The following is a 27,676-nucleotide window of genomic DNA, read 5'->3' on the forward strand; positions in this document are numbered from 1 at the left end:
CCTCTAAATGTACACCTATGTAATCTATTAGTCTACTCATATGGCAACTGCCCTACAGAGACTTCTCTACATTAGGAATATTGCAAAACTCCCCAGACACTGAATTCTCTAAAAATGTGTGTTTAGCTAGGAGCCCCTGATACCCTTTTTGCATTCAACAATTGCTTTTATAGGAAATACATCCATTGAGCCTTTGAGACAGGAAGTGTAAAATCAAAAAGATTGCCCAATAACAGTTCTGCAATATCATTAATGAAGCAGCATTAAAATTAAGCTAAAGAACTTCTGTGACCTATAAAACCAGGAGTACAAAGCAATGACTGATAAAACCAGGATTACAAAGAATAAAAAAGAAAAGGGAAAAAGATGCTTTTAAAACATACTCCTGTACATTCAGAAATGGAACTGTCATTTTACAGTGACATTATCCTCCAAAATAAATCAGTCTTAATAGAATAATTAACACATATATAACTAATTTTATTTTCCTCTTTCTTGCTTTACCTTGTGATTTGTATTTCTTTGGTCTCAAATTATTTTATTTTTTATAGTAACCTAATACCACAGAAAAGAAAAAACACAAGGTGTACTAACACAGTGCTAAGGACTGTGAGACAGAGAGAAAAGGTGAACAGAATAGACAAATATTTTGGATTTCTGTCACTCAGGGAACTTATATTAAAACACAGACACTTTCACTAAACCTTGAGCTAACACTACTGAGCTCATGTGACCACTGGTAAGGCAATTACTTTTTCCTGAAAAGCAACAGTCAACAATCTGGAAATCACAGGTGTCACCTCCTTAGCTTTCAAGATCAAACATACATTCCAGAAGGGGGATATTTATCCTAATAAACCCAGAAACAACAAACAGACTGATTATCTGTGGCAGAAATCAAAATTTAGTTTGGTTGAACTTAAAGACAACCTTCATCAATTAAAAGCTTGTATTTGTTCTTTAGCCATTTTTGCTCTGGTAAAATGGCTCTGCAGTGTTTGTATTTCATTATTCCTTCTGTTCAAAGCATTCATCCTTGAAAAGTGAACTGATTTCTTTTGTTTATTTGTAATAAATACCTCTCAAGCAATCACAGTAAAGCTGTCTTTAATCATCAGCAACCAACAGTATAAAGACAGCTTGGAAAACCACAATTTTGTTTTATACAAGTAGAAAATGAAAATGCAACACACAAGATTAACACTGAAAGAGAGGATCTTTTTTCTTGTTAGGAACTGAGCAGAATCCTAAACAATTGACAAGAGTAATGCTGTGCCTGAATCTCTCATGCCAATACTGAGCCACTGTACAGTCTTGATAGTTATTTTCAAAGCAAAAATATGAAGTGAAGATTTTGGATACCTTCATGGTCTAATGTCCATACTGAGATGTGTTTAAGACTTTTTCAGACAATAAAAGGCCTAGTACCTACTATTATTATTATTATTATTGTTATTATGTCTTTTTAAATTTTCTTAAGACAGCAGTTTCTCTACTATTTTGGAAATTTTGGTCAAAAACCTCCTTTCATCAAAAGGCTGTTATTTTTCCCCTCATTCTCTCTAAAGAGTACACTTTGTAAGTTATTACAAAAAAAAACCAAAAAAAATTATAAGGCAGTATGAAATGCAAAACTATTTAAAAGCATTCAAAAGTTATTCATAGCAGCCTTAAATATAAGAAAAAATTCTAATCTAAGTTGAAAAGCATCTGAAGTCAACAACTGGTGATTGCACCTATTTGTGTGTATTTGGTCATTCAGAGTAAAAGCCCAAAGAAAAGAAATTATTTCTACAATTTATCAGGCAAAAAATGCCACAAAATGTAAAGAAGTCAGCAAATCATTTCCCTCTGTTAGCCATTAGGAGGTACTAAATAAGACTGATTTTTAATGTATTCCATTGCAAGGGAGGCTTTTTTTTTCTTAAATAACTAATGTGGTCTGGCATTATAATGTATTTCATTTAGCACTCAGAAAATGAAGGCAGAATCAACTGCAATCAAACTGAAATGCCATTGCAAGTTTTTCTGAGGATCTTAATTCGATCAGTTGAGGAATGAGCTGCATGATGCCTCAAAATCTATTTTTGCTCGAGGAGGGTTCCCAAGCCCCCCTAGGGAAAGGGATGACCATTTCAATCCAAAACACACATAGAAGGGGAGATGCAGAAATTAGAAACATAAAAAAAAATCCTGCTTTTTCTGTTGCATTTGGGATGAGAAGACTGGCTTTGGTCAAAGGCTTATTTGAGGATCAAGTAACAGTGATTTAAGAAAATGTCATCTTCAGCTTGCAGCTGCCTGCCCCCAGTGCCCCCTGAGCCAGACACAGCACCTACGTGAGCTCCTGACATCACCTTCAATACAGGGTAAAATATGTTTGTTTATCAGAGGCTGACAAAATCAGTACATTTCTAGACAGCTGAAAGTTTCTAAATCATGTCCTGCCTACCTCCTCTAGGAACATCATTTGGAAACCAATGGATTTACACTTTGCATTAGGAAGGTGAACATACTGATATAAAGCTCAGACAGCACATCAGAAATACATTTTGAAAGTATTCCTTACCACATAAAATAAATTTATAGCATGTAAACCTGAAAAAAAAAAAAACCACAAAAATAAGGATGCAGAGCAACTGGTTCATCAGTGTCAGAAAGTGGGCTCCACAAGAGCATGCAGGAGGACTTGATCACTAACATCAGTAAGAACAAGAGAATTCTCATTAATCATTGCAAGTAGATTAAATAAGCACAGAGATAAAGGAATATAATATAAATCAAACTGCTGTATCTCTTCAATATCTGTAAAAGCTATAAGTGGTGATCAATTAAAGGATGCCTGAATTCAAAGTTCTCAGGAAAAGATGCTGAACAAGCACAAAATGCCTGCTTCTTACACAGATTACAATAGCACAAGTTGTTTTTATTCTTTTTACTATTTCAGATACTTTTGTTGCATAGTAGACCTCAGAAACAGTTTAAATTAAGGTTTTTTTATTTTTCTTTTTAAAAAAGCTGCCTTGTTCCTACTCCACTTGAGTAAATTAGAATCAACTTTGCTGGATGGAGAAGTTACACAAAGCAGCCCAGTGTAGCCATCAGGCTTAAGGAACAAAACTGTAGTTGATGAAATTGGTTACTAGTGATTTAACTACACAATTACACTGTGATTGTTCAGGATGGAAAGAAAACTTTCTTAGGCAAGAAAAAAAAGTCAGCGGTTCTCCAACACAATCCTAAGGTGATGCTTGAACCATCTCTTTGCCATGCTGAATGCTCCTAAAATCACATCTTTCTGCAATGAGCACACACATCCTAGTTTAGGAAGTAAAGTCAAATTTAGAGAATCAAGAGGTAGCTTAAAACAGTTGTACTTGACAGGAAGTTTATAAAAATCTTCTGTATGCAGTCAAGGAAAGAATGTTAAAAATGTTAAACATGATGAACAGGCATCCTGTCAAAACCTTTTGAAATCCCACAGCCACACAAATAATCTCTCTCTAGAGGTTAGTCATGCTACATTCAACAGTTTTCTTCTTTTTTTCTCTCATAAAATTATGAGCATCTAAATGTCTGTTGATACTTGACAATGATACTTTCCTCGAAGTGTTAACTCCAGGTCCTTCACTTAACATTATTCTAAGTAGGTTATGGAATACAAATGTATCTATAAAAAGTTTCCAAATTTTAGGTTGAGTTTTTTGTTTGAACTTACAAGTAATTGTGCTAGAAATCATACTTTATAATACAGCTCTAATAAAAAAAAAAATTATCTGTGTACACAAGAATTAACAGCATATTGAGAAGTTTGCTTAGCACATTTTGCTTGTCAGTCAAAAAAAACTGGAACAATCCAGTTTTTCCAAGTTCCTCAACAACGTTTTTCCTATGGTAATCCACTTCTGGCTTAGTAGCACAGGACTGATTTTGAATACATTCTGATTGATGTGAACCTAATTTAAATTCATAACTAAGCCCAAGAACAGGCTTCACTCAGTGGTCAGACTACCTTGGATACTGTTCAATAAACAGCATTCATTAAAGGAAGGAAAATAAATTTTCAAATCACCTCTGGGGAAAAAGGTCTTAAAAGAGTGTTTATTCTGACTACTCAAAATTTGCAAAAAGCAACATGAGGCTTTTCTTGAATAGCTTATTGTGCTAGAATCCCTTTTTTTTTGTGTTTCATATGAATCAAGAAGCCCTTTTCCTTCTACTAAAACCAAATTCCAACATTTTAGTTAATACTAAATGCTTTTATTCTATGATAAGGTATTTTATTTTGAAAAACCAAGGAATGGGTGTCATCTCTACTCAATACTGAAAAGTAAAAAATGAATTAGGGAAAACAAAATAAAACACTACTACTGCAAAATGGGATTTCTTAACAGTCCCCTCATTTGTCAAAGCCTTCGGATATTTTGTTTGTACAGCATGAACAAAATCATGTTATCTGCTGGAACTTAGAATGTGAGATTTTCTTTGAATAATCTTAAATTACAGGTTCTTATCACAGTTTTGCTGTGAACTTGTGACACACTGTTTCTTATAAACCAAGGTACAAGCAAACAGGTTTTTCTAACTTAGTTCCATATTCTAGTACCTGAAGACAGTACAGAGCACATGATACTCTTTCTTCCACTGATTTCCAACATTTACCTACTTTTATGTAAAATGTCTTCATTCACATAGGCTCCTGTGGTCTTGTGTCATAAGCATCCAATCCACTGAAGATCCTTTTTTTCTGTGACTAATCTTGAAGTGTCTGGACTAAAAGATACTTTTAAATTTTTTAATTTCATACTTATCACTGTGAAAAAGAGGGCTTCTAGAATGCAATATTTAACCTAATACAAAATTTCCTGTAAATTTTAGACAGCTAATGATGGAATGCCAAACGTGTGATCTTGCACCAGTGAAGTCCACAAATTCCCTACATGCTAGACATTAGAACAGCTAAGCAGAAAAACTATATAAAACCTCTGTATCCCAAGCTGCCATTTCATACTCTAAGAGAGTCAAAACTCCCATTTGAATATTTATTCTACTTTAGGAAGATGCAGAAATAAATGCTTTTGCCGACATTTATGCTGCTAATCGAGGATATTTATGCTTCCTACAGTTCTGGTTTTTTCTAGCAGATGTCAGTTAAAAGCTCTTTGCCTACATTCTTAGTCCTACCTTAAAAAGGACTCAATGGCCCTAGAATGTAAGATTTTGGACCAGAAACCTTTTTGAAACAGAACTGTGTATTGCAGAAGAAAAAAAAGTCCAAGTTTACAGCTGTCTCTGGATGAAGATTTAAATGCAAGACTTTGTCTCTCCTTTTTGGACTCCAAAAAGCCACTTCTCAGGCCAACAGCACCTGCCCAACTTTTCCTGTTCAAATAGCATCATCCATCAGTTCCTAAAGCTGTTAGTCTCCAGGTGTTTTAAGACTAAAACTCACAGTACAATGGCCGCATATTTGATATTTACTAAATAAAACTATTCCTAAGGAAACAATTAATTCCATATTTAGGTTTACTGTCTTAAATAAAGTAATAAAAATTTATATTCAGATGCTTTATATTTGATGCTTCTCCACCAGCCCCATGCAATCCCAAACTACAGGTAATTCTAAAGCTATATAGCAATAGTGTTAGTAAAAAATTAAGACTGCTGCTTTCTGTTCACTCATTGGTTAAATAAGTTTTTGAAATGCTCAAAAATAAGTCTAAATGTAAATTAACAGGTACCTTTCTATCAACTACATACACAACAATTTTAGTTTAAAAAAAGAAGTGAATAAAAAATTGTTTTCCTTGTCATGTCATCAACTTTTTCCTTTATGAGAGACAGGTTGCTTTTGGTAATGTGTGAAATTATGTAATCTGCTGTCCATCAAATTTCATATACAAATGCTGTGTACATATTCATATATACATGTATAACTATATTCTAAGAATATGGCTGGGGAGCAAACAAAGGCATCCTGTTTACATCATCCTGGGCTCTATGGGCCAGTTTTCCTGGTATCTATTTCCAATTGGTTTTCTTTAGCACATTTCTCCTATTTTTCCATGGATAACCTAATTAAAATTGATGCCTTTGTTGCTAAAAAATCAAAATGCATATTATTTAAAAGTATATGTGCATAAGAGTGGGTTTTGGTGTAGGCATCCCATCTAAAGAACCCCACAATTACTTTAAGGTAATTGAACTGGATTCTTTTTATAAATATCTGACACACTGATTGCCCTCTGTGATCTACAGGAAAAGAGCTCTGTCTGTTCTTGAGGGTGCCCCTGGCAGCCTTTAGCAGTCTTTCTTTTGGAGAAGAAAGGAAGGAAATCAGAATCAGCTCCTCCACAGAAGGTCACGATGAAAAACACATTCTGAAGGTTGAATAGGTAAAAATGATAGAAGTAGTGCCAGAGAAAACAATTTGTAAAGTCACCCATTAGGCACCTTTAAAAGTTAGATAGAACCTAAAATCCAAAGAGACCATTGTCAATCTGCTGCCAGGATGAGTTTAACATCTTTCTCATGTCTCTCTTTCAAAGACATTTGACGTAATGGCTTGTGGCACCCTTGGCCTCTTCTCTCAAAACCCCACATCTCAGCTGTCAGTAACTCAGCAGAATAATCACATTTTCTGAAGAATAAAACTTGAACGCCGTGGAAGAGCATTCTTCAGATATAACTTTGGTGACAACACATCACTAATAAGTTTTAGTTTTTATTTTTTTAACCAACACTAATAATTAGAAATATGTATCTATACAACTAATCTACTGCTGGGTTAAAATTTCACCAAAGTCCTTCACCTAAGGACTTTCACAACTTAGTCTTTTATTGATACCTGTCTGGTTTACTTTTTTTAATGTCTTGAGGGATTTCCTGTAGTTATATGCCAGTTGGATGGCAAAGTTTATGTGGAATGCATTCAAGCAGCAGCATGTGTAGATGTATGCACATAGGTGTACAAATACAGGTGATGCACACATGTGTATATTTGCTAAAAACATACTGACTTTTGATAATGATTTGAAGATCTCATGAAAAAATCAGATGTTTCCAGTAAAAGATTAACTTTAACTTTCCAAACAGAATGATTACAAACCAAACGTGGGGGGAAGCTGCTGCCTTTGGTAATCCCAATGCCCAATGTGTGATAAAAGAGAAAGGAAAAGATCTATAAAGGCAACAGGAATGCTGCAGACTTGCTTAAAGACATCACTCCAACAGCCTGTGTGGTTGGAAGCTTTTACAGGATGGTCCTCAGTGTCTCTGGTGCCTTTAAGGGCTGCTTAGAGAACAATCAGTGCAAGTTAAGACACAATGCTCCTGCTGTGCTGGGACTCACAGTCTCCTTCTCGTGCAAAAGCAACAATGGCAGCACATTCTGGGAAGACTGAATTGCTACTTGGAGTGTTATCCCATTATTAAGGAAGATGAGAATACAGCAAAATGCTTACGTTGTCTTCTTATTATTAAATGTATTATACATTCATTGCATGTGTCATTAGTTACTGTAAAGAATTTTTTCCTGGCATCTCATAAATTGTAAGGATAATTTTTTAAAATACCATGCATAAAGAAAATGACAAGGTGATAAGCAGCTAGAGCAATTTTTTTAACACTGACAACTAAGTAGATGATTAATAAGTTTGAAAATAATACTAAAAAACATCACTAAGATGAAACAAAATTGTTCCAAGCAATCTCCCATAGTGGGGTTTTTTTTGGTACTTTATGTACAGGCTGTAGTACACACAGCTCTTTTTTTCCCCAGAATTTCCATTTGAAAACTGCATATTTCCCAGAAATGCAGCACATAACAGAGCAAGACCCTGAAGAAAACAAAACACCAAGAGAAACCGCCAAGACAGCAAGCCAGGACCTGCTCCCACCTGCAGTCAAAACTGCTTTATTTCCAAAATCCAATAATATTCAGTGATGAATTTTCTGTTAATGAATTCCAATATTCATACCTTCAAAATCATCCCTCAAATGGGACTTGAGCAAAACTTAGAAAAAAATTAATCAAAGTGATTTGGAATATCTGCTTTCAAGCTCTTCAACACCTCAGACTGAAAGGCTGCCCAGGTGTCCCAGGAACAGACACTGAGCTGTGATTCTCTCATCTAATCTTTACCACAGCACAGAATGTGCCTTACTCTGTTCAAGACAGGGTCTGATTACTTAAATATTTCTGGCACAGGCTGACAGCACTGAATTTAGCCCTCCAAGGACTTCCCATGGATTTGCTTGGCCTGGAAACCCAAACCTGTCTCTTCCCAGAGCATCCTATTCCCTCATGCTCAGAATTCACCTCTGCCTTCCCTCTTATTTTCTTACACATTGACATAACTCTTAAAAAGGGTGCTGTAACTTTACTTGGTAACTTGGGTGGTACCCTCTCTTCATGCTTTCTTTGCTAGACAGGGGGTTTAGATGACAAATCTTAAGCATGTGCACAGGGTCTGGAATTACTAATTTGTGCACTGTCATTTATTTCCAAGAAGGAATGCAAATCTTTCTGTACAATCTAAAATATTTTATGATTTAAGGTAAGAAATTAATTTCATTTTCTATTATGGCTACCTATTTGACACCACAGACTACCTGAAACCATTTTAATTAGTATAAGAACAGATAACTAATAGATTACAGTCACAGAACTTCCCTTATCATAAAAGACCCCTGCAATTTATTACTGATTTTTGTACAGAATGCAGCAATTAATCAAATATAAAATAATTCAAACTATATATTTGTACAATGAAATGTCATAAAGAACTGAAGGAGCAAATATATCTTCACTGCAAGCCACATCTTAGGACAACTGAATATAAAGCTCATTTTTACACCAAGAATACAAATTCTAACTCTCATTCTCTGTATTGAAAAGAGACTTCAAGTGACAGAATTGAAATGAGAAATTGGTATTAGGTATGGTTATTTCAAGAAAAAGAATAGTAATGATTTCTTAAAAATATGACTATTGCCAAACTATTGCCCATCAACAACCAAAATACCACATTTCTGACACAAATAAACCAGAGTCTCAGCTACAGGTGAAACCTGCATAGGATGGAAAGCTTTTCAAGTCTACAGTAACTAAAATGCTACAGATTCTAAAGTAAGTAGTACACAAATTAGTGACATCTTAGTAACATTAAGGACCCAAAATATGGTAAATATCCACAGCCATAGGACTATACATAGCTCAATTTCATATATAATCAGAATACTTTATCTTCACCCAATACCTCCCTGCTTTCTAGATCTCACACCCCAAGACACTACTAAATATTAGCACTGGAGAAAAATGTGTGGCATCAGCTAGTTCCCTACCCATTTCCAAAGCTTGAGACATTTGAAAATTTAAAAGGGATAGTGTAAGTGGTAATGCAGATTTCATAGCATATTTAGGTAATCTTTCACGGTTTAACCAGTAGATATTTTTCCTTGTATTCCACCTTTATCTTTCTTGTTGCAACCTAATCCAATTACTTCCTCCTCAACCAAAATGGGGGCATGGGGGAAGGCACTTTATCATCTCCCTCTCTTTACAGCTTCCCTTCATGCATCTGAAGCCTGCTGTTATGCCTCCATCTTTTCTTTGTCCTTCTGCAAGGTTTGTCACATTTACTAAGCCTGCATCATATCAGGATGCAAAGCAAGTCCTTAGATCTGTTTTAAAGCTATTGAAATGTCAGCAATTATAGTGAGTGAAAATCCCAAAAAGTCAATTTTTTTTACCCATTCTTTAATCACAACTATTCAAAACCTTTTGAAATCTGAATTGTATATTTTTTCTATAACAACTGTTACTCATTCCATAGTAATTTAATACCATAACACTATGCAATACCACTATAAATGTATCAGTTATCTGATGACAGTTGTAAAGCCACCATTAGTACCAGAGTGGAAAAAAAAATTGTATTTTAATAGAATTTGTCATCCCTGGACAAAGGTCAGAACAGAATTGATCACTCAGAGGTGGACAGCTTTTAGAGCTTTCTGAATTACCTCCTAGGAGTATAAACAGAAAGGATTTAGGAAACTATTGGCATAGTTAAAGAAAAAAAGATAAAAGTTTTCCAAGGACTTCAAGGCTTGCTATGCATGTCCTCCTCCTTCCTGAGGGCTAATGGAACTTATATAAAAAAGGAAGGTTTTCTTCAAATCATTTTAGTCTGTATCACCAACAGTCAAACTAAGAGCTCAGATTTTACCTATAAGTACATATATCATGACAGCAGGAAACATAATGTGTGTGCTGAATACATAAGTACTTTCATCAGGACACTGGAAGAAGTTATTTTATGTCATGAATGTGCTAGGGAAATGACCTGCAGATTTTGTCCCAGAGCACACGACTTCACCTCTGCACTGCAGAGATCAAGTGCATCCTCTGTCCCCAGCTTTGACTGCTCTCCAATTCAAAGCAAGCTATGTCCTTGTAACTATAGCAACTTGATCCATGAAGAGTATTACAGTATTACAGAGGTACTTTCAGAGTTTTAGTCATCATCTTCTCATGCCTTTAAAAAGTTTTCAATCTGCATCCCCAAATTATTCAGGAGCTCCAAGGGGAAAACACACCATGTGCTCATACAGCCATGGAACCAAAGGCCGAGTTGGTGGGGAAAAGCAAAGTTGGTGGGGTCCAGCCAGAAACTCAGCTGACAGCAGCAAACACACAAGATGCAATTCTAAAGATTACTGGTTTGGGTTTTTTTTTTAGTTCCTTGTGATTCTTTTGTCCTTTGATTGTCTTTTCCATATAATTTCCTGCCTTATTTTCTCCTTATTTCAGTCACACTTAAGCTCAGCTTCTAACTGGGTTGCCCTTTCTTCGACTCATATTTTTCTCTGTATGTTTCTATTTTAATTATGGTTTTAATTTCCAGCCAACTTTATTTTTTTTTCTGCATTACCAATAGTATTAGCAGAATAAAGGAGAAAAGAAACAGAACTATTACTTTCTTTCTTTATGTTTGCACTGTGCCTGATCCCAGCTATGGTTCCAAGATTCTCTTAATTCCCAGTAACATTGATTTGACTTATCTGTGGATCACTGGTATTTTTTCCTGCAGAAATCCCTGGCCCACAATTTGGGCACCTCTATCACAGTACTCATGATACTGTAGAAAATCTAACAGTTCACAATTACTACATCCTTCAAAATATCCTAAGGATGTAAACATTTATTATGTGCTCTATACTGAAAATACAACATACCATAGCAGATAAAGCATTGAAATAATTATCATTTTTATTTTTAAAGCATTCTCTAGTCAAAATAGCTCCTGTTAAAATCATGTCTACCAATAAAAATACGCATTTTTACAGACTAGGTTTGAAAAAACAAGTTGTAAAATTTATAATTTTACTGGTCTTATAAATTGATTTCAGCCATTATTGCACCAAGCATATTTCACTACAGGTGATGGAATGCTTATTTGGTTGATGGCTAATGTATCCCTGAAGAATAAAGCTGTATGAATACATCATTTGCCACAAAGGTGATACAGACAGCAAAAGAACATTTTGTCAACTTCAGGAGAAAAACTGAACTATTAAGAATTATTTAAAGCATCATAAAGCCTCAGCAAAATGTTCAATTGTCAATAAAGGTAGACATTAATCTTTCTATCCCCTTGAACACAATTTTTACATATCGTGCTTGAGTGTACCAGATGTGAATCTTTATGCACTGCCTACTGCACATTAGAGTGCTGAGGAACCAACAAACCCTTTAAATGAAGAAATATTCCTTGAGAAGCAAAGGTCTGGTTAAAGAAACATCAGTAATGGAGAAGAAAAAGTTATGGGACAAAACGTTCCAGCACCTTCCTAGATTCAAAGCCAACCTTATTGAGTTTCCACAATGAATATGTTCCTCCTTCCACCATTTAGTTTTAAGGGAAGGAGTTGCTGTAGCCTTACAGCAATATGCAAAAACCACTTGCAGTATTTGACTTCATTCTCTTCCTCCAGTGCAGCAGTTTAAAAGCTAAACTTTGAATAGGTCTGGGTGCCTTGCCATCCTCAGCACACCAGGACTTTTTGTTTCATCTATACATGAGTAAGACCTTTTAGTCTGTTAAATGTGTAATTCCTCCACTAGTACCACATATTTATACAAATCAGTGTTACCAGACATTCTGGCAGATACTGAAGTTTATTTATAAGCACCTTCTCACTGCCTCTAACAGGACTGTTCACATGGAATTTAATGACATCTCTGAAATAATTTGAGGTATTGCTCCAATGAGGAAGTTTCTTCCTCCTCCTGAGAGAGCAGCAATTGCAAAATGATTACTCTGAATGAGTTTCTCTTTAAATATATTAACTGATTTTGAATCATTAGTTTAGCTGATCAGCTCATCTATACTACAAAATAAACTTTCAACCTTTAAAGAAAAGTTAATTTCACATTACATTAAAAACATTAAATTCACATTACATAAAATGTCATTTTGATATTTTTCTTTTTCCTTCCAGTAAAAGAACTTACCTGTACACTGTCCTCCATTTGTGGGATCCCCATAATATCCTGGCATGCAGGTCTCACACTGTTTTCCTGTTGTTAGGTTTCTACACTGATCACAGACATTGCTGTTGATGCAGGTGCTGTGGCCATTACACTGGCAAGCTGGAATACAACATTTTAAAAGCTTCATTAGTAAATTTCTCTTTGGAACAAAATAATCTCTATGTGATTATGATATTGTAGTACAATGTGATTCTGAGGAGTTTAGTCCTGACTAATGACCAGCATAAATATATTTGCACTTTGACACAGATCATCTGTAAAACAGCTTTGCAATACAAGATGGATTCACACAAAAACTGACTGTGGTGTGACATGCAAGTTTTAAGGGGGGTTTTATGAGAAGGGTTTTTTTTTGTTTTGTTTTTTTTTGGGGGGGGGTTGTCATTGAGGTGACAGAATTAGTCCTTACAGTTTTAAAATGCTGTCCAGGCATTTCAGAAATCTTTGAAGAGGTGGTAAGTCACTAACTGAGACTCCATGAACACCCCAAGACCTACATGCAAGTATGAAGCATTTGAAAGCCTACTACAATGGGGAACATGGACTCGCAGCTGAACATGTCCAGGGGGGAGACAGAAGTCCAAAATAAATTACCTAAATACTATCTTATTTTTAATTGTCCTGACCCTGGTTACCTTTGGCATACAAAGCAATTTTAAGGACATCAGGATCACATCAAACAGCTCCAGTCCTTCCTCGCTACAGTCGATTTTGGTGAAAGTAAAAAAAAAGTGGATTCCTATTGACATAATTTTTTCACACCTGACCTTGAACGCATAAAATTGCTTTTTGTCAAATAGCACCACTATAAACCACTGATCTTACAGCAGAGATCCACTCCAGAGCTTCACATTTTGGGGAAACTCAGAAAGTACTGACCACTCCTGCAGCAAAATCACAATGTGAATCCTGCCAGCATCATTGATCCTACTGCCAGGTTTTGAAGGATGACCTCTCTATAGAGTGGAGCTTCAGAGCTCATGGTGCCCAGCAGATTAGTAATCTGTCAATTCTAGCAGCTTGTCAAATGTCAAACCATGTCAGACCTGTCGATTCTGCAGTGCCAAAGTGGGTGGAAGACTTGGAAGAGGACAGCTATCACAGTAAGATTGTGGTTTTTTTTTAAATTTGGATTTTTAATTTAAATGTCATAGTGATTGGTGTCTTTGCTAGGGGGAAAAAGGGGATTCTCACTGCATGATTTTTAAGTTTTTAGAGCTGTTTTATAATTTAGTAACTTAATATATTTATAGCCATTGCCAGACTTGGCTCATAAACCATCAAAACCTCCCAAGTTGACAATCTCTTCTTTCTTCTGTAACTATGTCTAGAAAATTTTCCAAACAAGTATTAAACATTTCTGTGCCATTAGGTTCTCTCACTATCTTGACTAAATCACTAGAAATCACAAGCCTTATTCTTTCCAAGAATACTTGTTTTTTAGACACCTTTGTGGTGTCTCCCTCTTTTGCAGTTTGTTGCCATTCTCAGGAAAAGCTACACAAAAGTACCATGAACTGCAGCTCCATTTTGGGGTTTGTGTACATGTTTTGCACATTAAATTACTTAAAGCAAATGTAAAAATAAATACAGCCCGATAAGCAAAAAGTAAAAAGAGAGAGTTCATTAAAGAGGTGTTCTGTTAAAGCAAGATTGCCTAATTAAGACTATATCACAGTGTAAGACAAATGCTTAATATTAATATTCTCTAACGAGTGGTCCATTGATTTCTAAATTTTCCTTGCTAATGCTTAGTTTTGTATTTCTTTATTTTTGTGTTATACAGGGTGATGAAAGCAACCTTAATTGTGAAGTTTAGTTTTCTGCAAGTGATAATATTATCTGGTCATACATGACAGCTCTGAATTCTTACATTTTGTTGCATCAAAGTAAATTGAATAGATTTTAAAATAAATTCAAAAAAATATATACACAGTAAGAAGTAGTGCAGTCCACAACTGACATGACACACCATAGAAAAATTACATAATATATTTGCTGATATCCCTAAAAATATGCATTTCATTGGAAAAAGTCAGAAGTGCAAGTTCAATAAATTTCAAAGTTGGTTAAGTGCAATCAAACTGGAGACATCAGTATTAAATAATTTAAAAAGTCATTAAATTAATGAGACACAGTAACGAGTAATTAAATAAGAATTAGGAGTTAAATTTGTAAAAGTTCTTTTTTCCTTAAGTCCTTTTAATGTACATCACTGGCAGCAACAAAATCATTTTCCTCACACACAAAAATGTGCTTCAGCTGAATCCTCAGTCAGGCTGCCCCGGAGAGAAGCAATTTTATGTCTAATTTGCTTTGGACCTCTGTGTTGCAATAGCTGATGAAGCTGACAATTGTTGGCAATTACAGTTTTAAGAAAATAGTTAAAGCTAGGAAAATTTATGAAAAGGGTATCTTCATTACAATCTGGATCTAGTGTACAGATACTTCATCTAGTTTTGAACAAACTAGTTAGAATCTACTCACATTGCTTTTCAGAGGAGAAATTTAGACTTAAAAGAAAAACGGGCTTTCTTCTCAGAAGGTGAATGTCAAAGCTATTTTTCTTTGCTTTTTACATATATGTTATTTGCAATTTTATTTATAACAATAGTTCAGGTAAACTACGAATCTGATGAAAACAAAATTATATTAATACCAAAGGAAATACTATGACAGCTTATTTGAAGCCTATTGATTTCAAAGTGACCAGTCATAAAAATAAACATTTTCTATACTGCCTGATGAATAGTAATCTTGAAGTTTTGTACAAACAGAAAATGAGAAGGAATTTAAAATTTTTATCAGCAGCACAATTGCCCAGAGGTTCTATAAGGAGGATGCATATGGACTACAAGGAAAAATAAGAGCATACCTGAATGAACATGAATGGTTCAGCCAACTATTCATCAATGTGGCAGAATAATCTCCAAACTGCACAGTATAAACTATCTATTTATATTTTCATCCTAACTGCAAACTGTTCAGTAGGCTTACATAGACTTAGTCTATTTCTAGCTTGTTTCAAGTACATCAAATGATTGTTTTGCTAAGAATAAACTATGTTAGTATAATCCACTACAGAAAATATTCTATGAAAATGAAAACAAAAATCTTAGGAACAAAACCTCCAGCCTAAACAGATCAAAAAGAAATTTCACATCAATTGAAGTTTTAATTCTATTACTTCTGTACTATTTGTCCCTTAAACTCATAAAGCTAGGGAATGTTAAACTGGAACTTTAGTAAATTCTTGATAAGAAGATACAATGAATACAGAATTTTATCCATCAAGAATAAATATTAAACACAGCTGTTTAGACAAGCAATATATTTACTTATTACAATTTCACTAGTGGCAGAAATTATGCATTGCACTGAAGGGTTAACAATCCTTCTATAACAATATGTAGACTAAGTAATGAAATTTCTATACAACAACAACAGAATGTCATTCTATTGTTTCCAGAAATGTACTAGAAGCTTCTTTGTTCAGGAAGTAGTATCAGATGCTGTGGAAGGCTTAGTTAGTTTTCACTGAAAATATGCAACAGTGTTCACTGGGGTTTATATTTCATTTCATTATTCTAAAACTTTTAAAAACCCTCACTCTATATATATGCATACACATATGCATATATATATATATGTGTATATATATATATATATCACATAGCATATATAAGCATATATATATATATATATATGTATATAATAGAGAGAATAAATTGATGAAAAAAGCAGACAAGAAAGCAAACACAGCTGCATGTACCCATAAAATTATTGATCCTACAGAAGCTCCAGCTTCCAAAATTATCAGCAGTAGAATATTTCCTGGAAAAATAACTTTAGCACAGTTACACCATTTATTCTAAAAAAAAAAAAACAAACAAAAAAAGAAAAAAAAAAAAAAAAACCCCAAAAAAAAACCACAACACACCACCAAAAAAAAACACCAAACAAAAATAAGTCACCACAAAGTTTTCATGCTGTCTATTAAACTGTATTAGTTATTGTAAATTACTTCTGGAGGGCTGTCAAAGTCCCCAGTGTGCTTTTCATTTGCCTGCAGTCCTCCACAGCTGCTTCCACACTCTGCTGTCAGTGCTGGAGGATTTCCACATGGGAGGCTGCACCAGCACAGCTTTCACTGTCTTACAGCACCTGATATCTTCCTTACTTTTCCAATGAACTTAAAAATTAAAATACTGTAAGCAGACTGGTGTGGCTTAAATTGAGACTCGAGAGATTCTCTTTAAGGCTACACTAGAACACATTCTATTCACTCTGAGTGTCGAAAAGGTCAGCTGGAAGCACAGCTCAGGTTTTGGCAGCCCCCCATTCTGACAGTCAGCTGGACTTGGCAAGAGCAGGAGGGAATTTTGTGTCCATCAGTCTTCTCCTACGGATAATTTCTCCCCTGTTCCATTCCTTGATGGATGCAGAAGCCAGAAGAAAATAAGAGCTGAAGAAAATTCATATACTTTGATTTCTAAATGTAGAAGGATAGGGTGTAGAAGGATAGGGTGAAAATTTATCTACAAATAAATGGCAATTGTGGCTAAACTACTTGCTCTGCATTTCACAAGTCAACCTATACTTGTGCTCAGTAGACAAACAAACTCTATATTTAGGAAATATTTTGTAAAAAACAAGTTTTCCATGAAAATGCTATTTGCATTACTTAGAACAATCATGTTATTTTGGTGTGCTTAAACTCTTATTTCATATATAAGAAAGAATGGAAGCAAACCTTACCTGGACACTGGATAAAAGACCACTCATAATTTTTTTCTTTTGGGCAAAGAGTAGCATCAAGCACCATTTCATTGGAGTGGACACTGACAGGCTTCATTGGGCCTCTGGAGGAGCCTTCCAAGCACTGTCCTTTGCCAGTGTTACTGGGATCGTTGCACCATCCACACCCTGGCTGCTCCAAACACTGTCCACAGGTCCTCAGCCCAGAGCAGTTTTGAGCTTTAGCACATGGAATACAGTATTAATGTATTGGTTTTTTTAAATAAGATGCTTGGACTTTACACCAGAAAATGGAGAATTAATTAATTATTTTTTCTTGTGCAAATTAGAAAAAAAAAAATCAGTAATACTTGTAAGACTATTTCAGTTTTCATTAAAAGTAGTGCATCCTTAAAGATCACAAAACAGGTGATCACAAAACAGCAGCTGTTTGTTACACCACAATAAAAATGTCAAATCAACAAAGAAAATTAAGCAGAACAAGAATATTGCACATCTTCATTAGATACAGAAGAAAATGTATATTCTTTCCTTATTAGTAGTATATAATACATTTATTACTAATTTTACTGAGATAAACAGCCCTTCCAAAGGAAAAACTAGAGTTTAATGTAAGGTCAATAAACAAAGTAAGGGTGATAATATTTGTAAATATAAAAAAAACACAGGATCATTCAAACTCCAACCAAAAATTATTTTGGGCCCAAAGTACCCCTGGATGTCACCTGAATATTTACCTGTAAGTATGACTTAGTCTTCTTACATACAGCTTTTGAAACAAGCTAGCAAACCACACATCTCCAGCAACAAGTCATAATTCAGACCCATTTCAATTAACTATATCTTCAGGTTCTCATCAGTTAATCAGGTTTCATTTTTAAAATTGTATTCTAAAATCTAAATATCCCTTTAGATCTTTTGTACTCTATTCTTTAAAATTATTAAACTGGCTTCCTCATATTTCAATCTGTTTAGAACCAAATAAAATTCCTATTCTGAAGTTACTGTCATTTTTTATTAATAAGAAATTAACATTTTAGTAACTTCAAGAACACAATTAAAGTTCCCAAGCTTCTTTAAGCTTTTTTCCATGTATGTTAGTGTTTTTTTGGTTACTGTTGTAACACTAGATCAAATTAACATCAGAACCATTCAAACATTGATCACTATGGGTCCCTGTCCCTCCTCACATTAACTTTACAGGCTTTTAAAATTAAATTTTAAAAGCACCCATGAAGGTAAGCTCCTGCTGTGAAGCCAGAATTATCCAAGTTTGTTTTTAAAAAGAAGAAAGTAATTTAAAGATTCCCAGAGTTATTTTGAAGGACACTCAAATGGCTTCTACATGAGGGTAACCTCTCAATTTGGCTCAGCTGCAGCCAGAACACTGCATCCAAATAATGCTCAGTTACCTGGGCTACTCTGGTCCACAAAAGGAATACTAAGCAGAATGATTTCATTGCTAACTAAATTAACTGAATAAAGCTAGCTCCTCTGACTTCAGCAACTATTGAAATTGTTTATAAGTAACAAAAGCTGTAAGAAGAAAAAATACTGCACAGTCTGAAGATACCTGCAGATATCAGGAAAACAGGCAGTGAAGAGTCTGAGTGAATCTCAAAAGGATTTTAACAGCACAGAAAGCTGAAGTAAGAGCTCTTCAATAGACTTGGAAGAATCCAAATAGGAGGAAATGTTTCAAGTTTCCCAAATATGGAAAATAGCAGGGATGGGAAAGGCCAACTGTTGTTGCAAATTGTCAAACGTGAAAAATCAGTTTTAAACCATCAGAGCTGAAGCTGAATGATACAAATTTGGGCTTTTGAATACATTAGAAGATCTGCAGAAAAACAAAGACTATCATTCTGCACTGGCTGGCTTGCCCTTTCAGAGATCCCTCTAAACAATCCAAACAAATCTCATGCTGCTATTTATACTCACACTGCTATTTATAAAGCCCTGAAGTATCAGCTGCACTATCTTTACAGAGGCTAAAACAGAACCAAAAGTGAAAATCCTCAGCTATTATCTGTAGTGGCATTCAGCTGAAAAACTGAAGAGAGCTGGGAAGCAATTGTTGATGGAAGAAGGAGATAGTCAAGCAGCAATTTTGTTTTCTTTGAAATTCTAGAGGTGGTCCAAGATTGTTCAACTGTCAGCTATTCAATCAGAAGTCATAATGGATGGAAGATGTAGGGAAGAGTGAAAATGCAAGTTTTTGGCAAGTAGGCATTAAAATGACAATATGTCACCAATAAAACAGCATTCTTCATTTTTAATTCCAAGTTGTGAAAACAAATGTGAAGTTCTCAGTTGTTTTTTTTTTACATATTTTAAATCATACATGCTTGTCTGAATTTTTTTTTCATTCAGAGTAAAACATCCAAAAGCTCAGAAATTAGTAATTCAAAATAAAAATAAAATTTTAAAAACAAGGAGGATTTTTAAAGTTATAGTTCCAGTCTGTTCTTCAAGCAGAAACACTATCCCTTGATAAGGGAATCCACTTAATAATTCATTACTTCAGCAGCAATAATGATATATTTACCTAATAAATTTTTCAAGTCATTTTAGACTAACATAATATCTGAACCATGCTTCATTTGAACATGCATTTTCTTGTATAAATGCAAAATATCTGATGATATAAAACTCTGGGAAAACTGCTTACAGCCACAGAATCTTGCTTTTTCTAATTTGTTGAATATAAAGTACATTTTCATACAAAATTGCCTTTACATAATGTTGAACTGGTATATAGCAAATCCCTCTTGCCTTATTTAATATAAACTTTTACAGACCTGACAAAAATGACAATCAAATTAAAAACAATTTCTTATGTTCCCCAAACAAATTGAATCAGCATGATGTGCAAACACTACACAAAGAGAAAAACTGAACTGAAAGTTGAGGCTGACATAATATCTGCTAGTTCAAGAACATAAGCAGCATTTATGTGGTATTCTGTCAATTTTATCTCCAGATTTGCAATCTATTTAAGTTCTGCCACAACTTGCTATCAATATTTTATAAGTTAAAAAATTGATTCCTGTACAGGAGAGGAAAAAAAGAAAGTTCTGTGAATGGTTACAAGAGAGAAACCTTTATATAACTACAGAATTATTATTCCAAACATATTGACAAGAGATTAAATGTTCCTATTACCTGTTACACTGAACCTGGGTACTAGAATCTGGATTAATACCTGAAATTTACTAATTTAGACAAAAACTTTACCAGAGCAGCTCAACATGGTCCTGATCCATTACATTCTATGATTATTAAGGATGAAGAAGGGACCTCAATTAGAGAAATATGGGCTCTCGGTTTAGCCTGAAGGAAAAGTTTCCCTATGCCTTATTTCCCTTTAACCCATATATGTAGTGGCCTGGTACATACAGCTCTTTTTGTCTTCTAAGATTAGAATATATCAATGGTTCCTTTTACAGACACATCAAGAACTTGTTCTACTTAGTATTTTCCTGAGGCTTAGGTGAAAGCAAGTAACTGCCTTTTGTGATCTTCAGGTTTTTTTTTTAATTTGTATCCATAACCTATAAAATGGAATCATGATCTAATTATGATCCTGAAAGCATGTTGCATGTTGTTGTTGTCAAGATCATTAATCCTGTCACAAGATATCCAGAAATAAAAGATTCCAAAGGCTTTCATATCAAAAGACCCTTATGGAGAGAGAAAGGAAATCAGAAGTAAACAGAAAGACTCTCTCAGAGTAGAGCAATAAGGAGAGTCCAAAGGTACACTTCAGAAATCCTGAAAAATGCTAAGAACCAATCTTCTGAACGACAGTGACTGGGGAATTATTCTAAATAAACCTCAACTAAGACAAGAATCTAAGCCACCAGGCAGCTCACTCCAGCATCTACATCAGTTATGGCACCAATAAACCCTGGAATGGAACTGCACGGGGCTCACTCCAGTCACTCCCAGCTTGGGAAGGAGCAGCTGTGCCTGATACACTGAAAGGGACTTGGAGGAGATTGCTCATTCTCCTGAAGAAACAGTGCATCAAGCTCTGATGAAATGTGCTTCCAAAGGAGACATCCAGGGAGTAATTTGGCTCCTTGACAAAGTTAGAAATCACTTGCTTCTTGTTCCCAAAGGATGAAATGGGCAACCTTGAACATTAATGCAGCCTGACCCAGTCTGATCACAGAGGACAGAAGTTTTCTGTACCTCTTCTACCTGCCTGATGGCCTAATAGAATTCCTTCTACTTCCATAGAGTGGATGAACAATCTGAAAGAGTTAATTATTAGGGATGAAGGGTTAATAATCCCCATCTGCAAGGGAGAGGAATCTAAGGAAGATTAAGATCATTTGTTTTGCATTTATGTTACAATATTCTCAAGACAAATATAAGCCTTATTAAAAATTTGTTTTTATCTTTGCATGTTAGGAAAATGGCATAGCCTGAATCTGAAAAAAATAAATCAGAACATTTAAACTTTAAAAAATCAGCACACTTCTTAATAACTTGATATTGTGTAAGTCTAAGTTCTACATATTGGTTATCTAATTTTAACGGCATCTTGTTCCAGTTGATGGATGTTGTTTGTCACAGTAACTCTGGTCATACAAACAATCATGGTAATTTTTCTTTATCTGAAAGGAATAAATACTTTTCACAGTTTCAAAAGACTAGATATATTTCATCATAAAAGAATTTCTAGCATTTTATCTGTATCTAAGAAATGCATACACAGCACTGACTTCTCTCATTAGTAGCTATATAAGTTCATTCACTTGAAAATCTTTTTATCTCTAGAGAATGTGCTGAAACCCTCCAGCTCTTTTGAGTGAAAAATAAATCTAACAATATATTTAGTAAGATGAACATTCTCTAAGATACTCACGGGAGCAGGTGGCAGTTTGCCACTCCAGACACTGTCCATATGGGAAGGAGATGATGTAGGCATTGGAGTCCACGCATCGTTTGGTGCTGCTGCACCACATGCATTCCATGCCATTGCTCGTGCAGTTGGAACAGGTTGTCCTCAGGGAGCAAGGCTTTTTGCAGGGCCTGGCATTCTGGTTGGGGCTGACTGGAAAAGGATCACAAATATTTTATCATTTTGAACACAAGTTCAATTTCCTTTTTTTTTTCACCACTTGTTCCATTAGAAAAATCCCTGTTGAAGTGGATGCTTCCTTAACTAGCTATAAATATTTTGGTCCAAATTTATGTTTCTATACATAAATAAAATCATATTTTACAAAATTTAATATACAAAACTAAGCATGACTCATACAACAGCTTACAGAGTCCATTTCAGTGGATGTTAACTTGAACAGTCAAGTGACTGTCACAGTAAACTTTATACACAAACCTAAAATACAGAAACCAGAATTTTGGATTTGTCCATATTTTACAGCTTTAAGATATTCACTAATGTTCAGCAAGATTCAGAAAGAACACATCAACATTGCTGAATATCTCCACATGTGGTTTCAGCTACTGTTACCATTGACTATTACTGATTTAGAGGAAAACTATAAGATTTCTGGTGTAATGCCAAGTAAGCCACATGAATTAATTCTCAAATAAATATTTGCTGCTTTAGGAATATTAATAGATTACAGCTATTTCCAAAAAAAAAACAAAAAAAATATATATATTTGTAATTATTTAGTCCAAATTGTCCCCAAATCCCTCTTAGGCAAATGAAACCCCAGAGAGCTTGTTATTCACCACAGCATCAGTTCCTGGGAGTAAGAGGCTCCTTACCAACGGGTTTTTCACACACAAGGCCATCTGCCATGGCAGTGCAGGGATTTGCCTTCAGCCCTGCCACCTCAGCTCTCTCCAGGTAGGCACAGAAGCCAGAGTCATTGGGCTCTCCAGGGAGCCACTGCAGGGTGGTGTTTGTGAAGGGGGACATGTCATCCCAGCCCCAGTAGGAGATGTTGATCTTGCGCAAACCCACCCAGGGGGAAATTTTCTGTGGATGAAAAATGCAACAGATGGAAGAGAAAAACTTAAAATGCTTTTTGTCTTAATAAAACATTAAAAAAAAAAAAAAGCTCAACAGCAACAACTTCACATTTTCAAAATTCACCATGTTCTTATCTCACTTTATTATCTCATCAGTCATTGTCCACACAGTTTTTATCCTAATTATTCTATCTTGTTGAACATCCCCAAAGACCCCAACAAAAACTCTACTCCCTATATGCTTCTCTTCTACTAAAAACCCTCATTCTGTTCAAAGACAATTCTGATTTCTATTATTGGTCATAATGAAATAGTTTGGTTTTTTTCCCCAGTGGCTACAGTACAATTAATAATTACTAGGCCACTGTGGGTAATGAAATACACCTAACTTAACAGCACTTCAGAGAAATCAAATTTCAGGAAAAAGTAGGATCAATATTCCATCCTCTAAGGTCCACAGTGCTGACACTGATCAACTTTAGGCAATTCAGAGACAGAGATAAAAGTGGCACATTTACATTTCCAATGCTGTTAAATACACATTGAATATACATGCATTAATGATTTGCAAGTTATAAAACATAGTCTAGGAAAAACTAAAAGCACACATTTCTAAAACATATTTAGGACGTATCAGTGAAACTACATCACAGATTCTACTCATTTTTATCATTTCATCTTTACATAATTAGCAAGTGAAAGGCAGGCTTTAAGGAAAAAAAGGCATTTACTTGTTCCAGGATAAATCTACATGCATTACTTGCAACCATTGGTGTAAAAATCTCAAGACACCCAAACCAAATACATTTGCACATGTAATCTCTGTGCAGGCAGTTTTCATTAAGCCCAGTTTAAACACACAGAAGAGAGATGCAGAGAGACAACTAGGCTGTGACAGGTACATGATGGCAAGTGGATGCCAGAATACCAAACCCAGCTGCCTGCCCAGGCAGAGGATACACATTGTCAGCTCCAAAGCAGAAATATTGATCTGATTGTGAATTAGGTACACAACTGATTTAATTTACAAGGTAAGTAAAGGTAATTTACAAGGTGAGAAAAACACTATAATACATCTAAAGGGAACCTGCCATTGTTAAAGAGCTATGTATTCCACAAGTGAACCAAGAGTTACTGCCATTCTCTTTCACTGATCTTTCACCTTTGATCTCACATTTTCTCTGGCCACTCAGGTTTAACCCATGGCTGAAAAGAAAATCTTTCAGTACTCTTAATTCTACACACAACCAGAGCATTCCCTTCTTTTTTTCCCCTGTCTTGTTAAAGCAAATTGAAATGTGAAGGATTATTAATTTTGTTTCAAAAATACCAGTGGTAAATACCTTTTAAAAGAATTAGTAGGTAGATAGTCAGTATCCTGACCTCCCAAATATGTACTCCCTATGCTCTCTTCTGCTTCTGTACTCTCAGTTAAGATCATGACCAAACAAAAATTGCTTTACCTACTAACACTTAGGGACACAAGAACAATCTTAAATAAACCAGAAAATTACTACGAAATGTTCCATTCCGTAAGCAGTGATGTGTTCTGTGAGACTCTTGAACAGTAACAAGAACATTCAGCAAAATTACCACTGTCCACTTTGTGTCTTACTTCTGTATTTACTTCCTAACTCCATTGCTACCCTAGGTGACCAACTTTCCAGGTGTCTGTGAGGACTCACATGTCCTGGACACTAGAAAGAACATGATGCAAGCAGTAAAAGTGGAACTTTGGCATCTGGAAAATGGTAGATAAGACATCTGTTGTCTTATTTGTTGTTTAGTTGCCTAGATTCCTCTTTTTGTACGTGGTCCACATGGACCAGAAGACCTTAGGTACCCACACATGTATCTGCACAGCTGCCTGTACAGGTTGAGTGTGCACACCAAGCATATCTAAAATAATGTCAGGGGCTTAGGCAGGATAAATTGCTGACAAACACACACATAAACCAACCCTACATGCCTACTTTGGGATTGAAGGATTCCCAGCCAAGAGAATCTTTAACATATTACTGACTGTTTCAATTGCACTGCCAAATAATTTGGCCTCAGCATCAGTATATAAAAAAACAGGGATCATATTCCAGCTATGGTGAAAAAGTCTGTGAGCCAATAATGAAAAGTGACAGTGCAGCAGTGATATTTGGAAATAAATTCTGCCATTTGAGTAGGAGACTGTCTTGGAACTCCTTTAATGATGACAAAGTCCCAGGGAGACTCGTGAAAGCCAAAGCAGCCACGGGAGATAAAAGCAGCATCCCTGAAACGAAAGACTTCCAGCAAAGGCAACACATATCCCAGTCATAATCACTCTTAATAGCTGGACTATCTGGACAGCTTACAGTCATCATGTCAGGCATCTCAAATTCCATATGTACCATCTCTGGCTCTCTGCTAGGATAAACCATCAAAGAACAGACCCAAATGCTGATGAGCAGGTTATCAAATACACACCATGTGACCTTGCAGGCCCACTCAGGCCATGCTGTTAGGATGTCAAGCACACATTATGCAAGTAAGGCCTCCCAAATGTTCCAATGATGTGCTTAACATGCATATTCAATTATGTGGCATCAATTCCATCATGTGGTGGGCCACAGGTGAAGAATGCTGGAAATAGCAGAGAGTGTGTGTGAATATGAAAGTTTATCACCAAAAATGATTGCTGCTGCACTGCATGGAAGCCAACAGGAAAAATCAAATTACAAGAGCATTCAGGAAGTTCCGTATGAAATACCTGCAGCTACCAGGGTTCTGTGGCTATCAAACTAGTTTCTTAAAAAAAAGAAAGGCATAAATCTAGTATAAATCATCTCTCAAACTGATGAAAGGTTTAGCCAGAATAGCTGGGAATCTCAAAGTACTTGAAGCAACCGTGGGACTTCAAATGTCTCGACTGAAAATGCCAATCCAATTTCTTCTTCAGGCTTAAGAAATAATGGGAGTTGAACATCCTTCACTTGAACGCTATGTGTTTTTTTCATTTAATGCAAAATGAATGTAGAAAACTGATTCCTTTACTTTGAATATCTTGCCAAAAATGCTTCTGAAGAGGATCAGACAGGAAGGAAATGAGACTGCCAGTTCTTTGGAACCAGAACTTGCTGATGCAAGATTCCAGCTCCCAGGCCTCTTGAAAATTGTTCTTTACCAAATCCAATGAGTGAAAAATACAGTGCAACTCAACTCATTTATTGGAAGTTCAGGTGATCTTTACTCAACTTATAAGTGGGAAGAATGTTACTCCTCAGAGAGTTCTGAAGACCTGTTCTTTCTATATATGCATATCTATAAAAACTCCCTTGATATATCATATACAATTCATTTTAAAACAACATCAACAACAACTCAACAAGCTCACAAAAGAACATTCTAGCAAGTTTAAAAATCAGTTTTAAAAACAAAACAAAAAAAACCCCAAAGCAATGCAATACACAGCAGGTGCTCAAATCCATCTTGGGAATATTTGTAATGAGCCTTACTAATGTTTCAATGGATAACATAATCAAATATATATTGTGAAACATTGTATAGATTTATCCCACTACACTATTTAAAATTTGGAATCATCTCTAGAATACGTTTGTCCTCCCATCCATATCATTCTATCTATTGTTTAGAATCCAAAGCCCATCTTAGAAACTTTATATTTGTGCTTGAAATACAGCTAGTCACAGTTTACCTGTTTTCACAGAACCATCTTTTATAACATTGAAAACAAGTTGCCAAAAAACCTTTTTTAAATGAGACATCAAATATTTAAGAATTATTAACTTCTGAGAAAAATTGTTGGGCAAGGCTTTATTTTCACCTGACAGAGGAACAAAATTGCAATCATACAATGCATACCAACAGAACAACATTCTGTAACCTCATCTACAGCTATTAAGCTGAACATAAGGCCAACTTTTGGCCATAACAGGAATCTATAAAAAACTGATCACTAATAACTTAAAAAATATGCTCTTCTCTTATTCTAAATCAGACAATTTTAATTTTTTTAAATAGAAATATGGAATTATGTTAGAAAGGAAAATTGTGCAACCTTAACTAGAAAGCTGATAGTTCATGTTAAATCCACTGTTTAGTCAGAGACTTTAAATCAGATTAAGTTGCTTTGAGATCTAAAGTGGTGAAAGGGATCATTTCTACTGATGGCACATTTTTTCAGGTACTACTGCTGAATCAGCACTAAACTAATGAGGGCTGAATAATTTGCAGATGAGTGAAGTGAGCAAGACTACCTTTACTGAATAGCCAACTACCACTGAGGCTCAAATATCTCCCCTGTTTCTTAATTATGCAAATTACTGAGGAAGTATATATCTCTTACAATTTTTTTTTTCTCCACCTTTATTTAAATTCCTTTTATTTTGGATCTCAAATTGTCCTGAGAGT

The 27,676-nt window shown here is 35.2% G+C and overlaps 1 protein-coding gene across 4 annotated transcripts in view; it reads right to left on the minus strand.

Moving 5' to 3' along the window:
* Positions 1-27,676, minus strand: part of ATRNL1 (attractin like 1) — a 433,916-nt gene that overhangs the window by 305,843 nt on the left and 100,397 nt on the right. For all 4 annotated transcript variants that reach the window (XM_053949025.1, XM_053949022.1, XM_053949023.1 and 1 more), the window contains exons 16-19: positions 23,066-23,279; positions 22,194-22,382; positions 17,318-17,536; positions 12,521-12,658 (exon numbers count right to left, since the gene is read on the minus strand). In XM_053949025.1, the coding sequence (XP_053805000.1) occupies positions 12,521-12,658; positions 17,318-17,536; positions 22,194-22,382; positions 23,066-23,279 (760 nt within the window). The remainder of the gene's footprint in view (positions 1-12,520; positions 12,659-17,317; positions 17,537-22,193; positions 22,383-23,065; positions 23,280-27,676) is intronic.

This window comes from Vidua chalybeata, chromosome 8 (assembly GCF_026979565.1).
Source record: "Vidua chalybeata isolate OUT-0048 chromosome 8, bVidCha1 merged haplotype, whole genome shotgun sequence".
NCBI classification, from domain to species: Eukaryota; Metazoa; Chordata; class Aves; order Passeriformes; family Viduidae; genus Vidua; species Vidua chalybeata.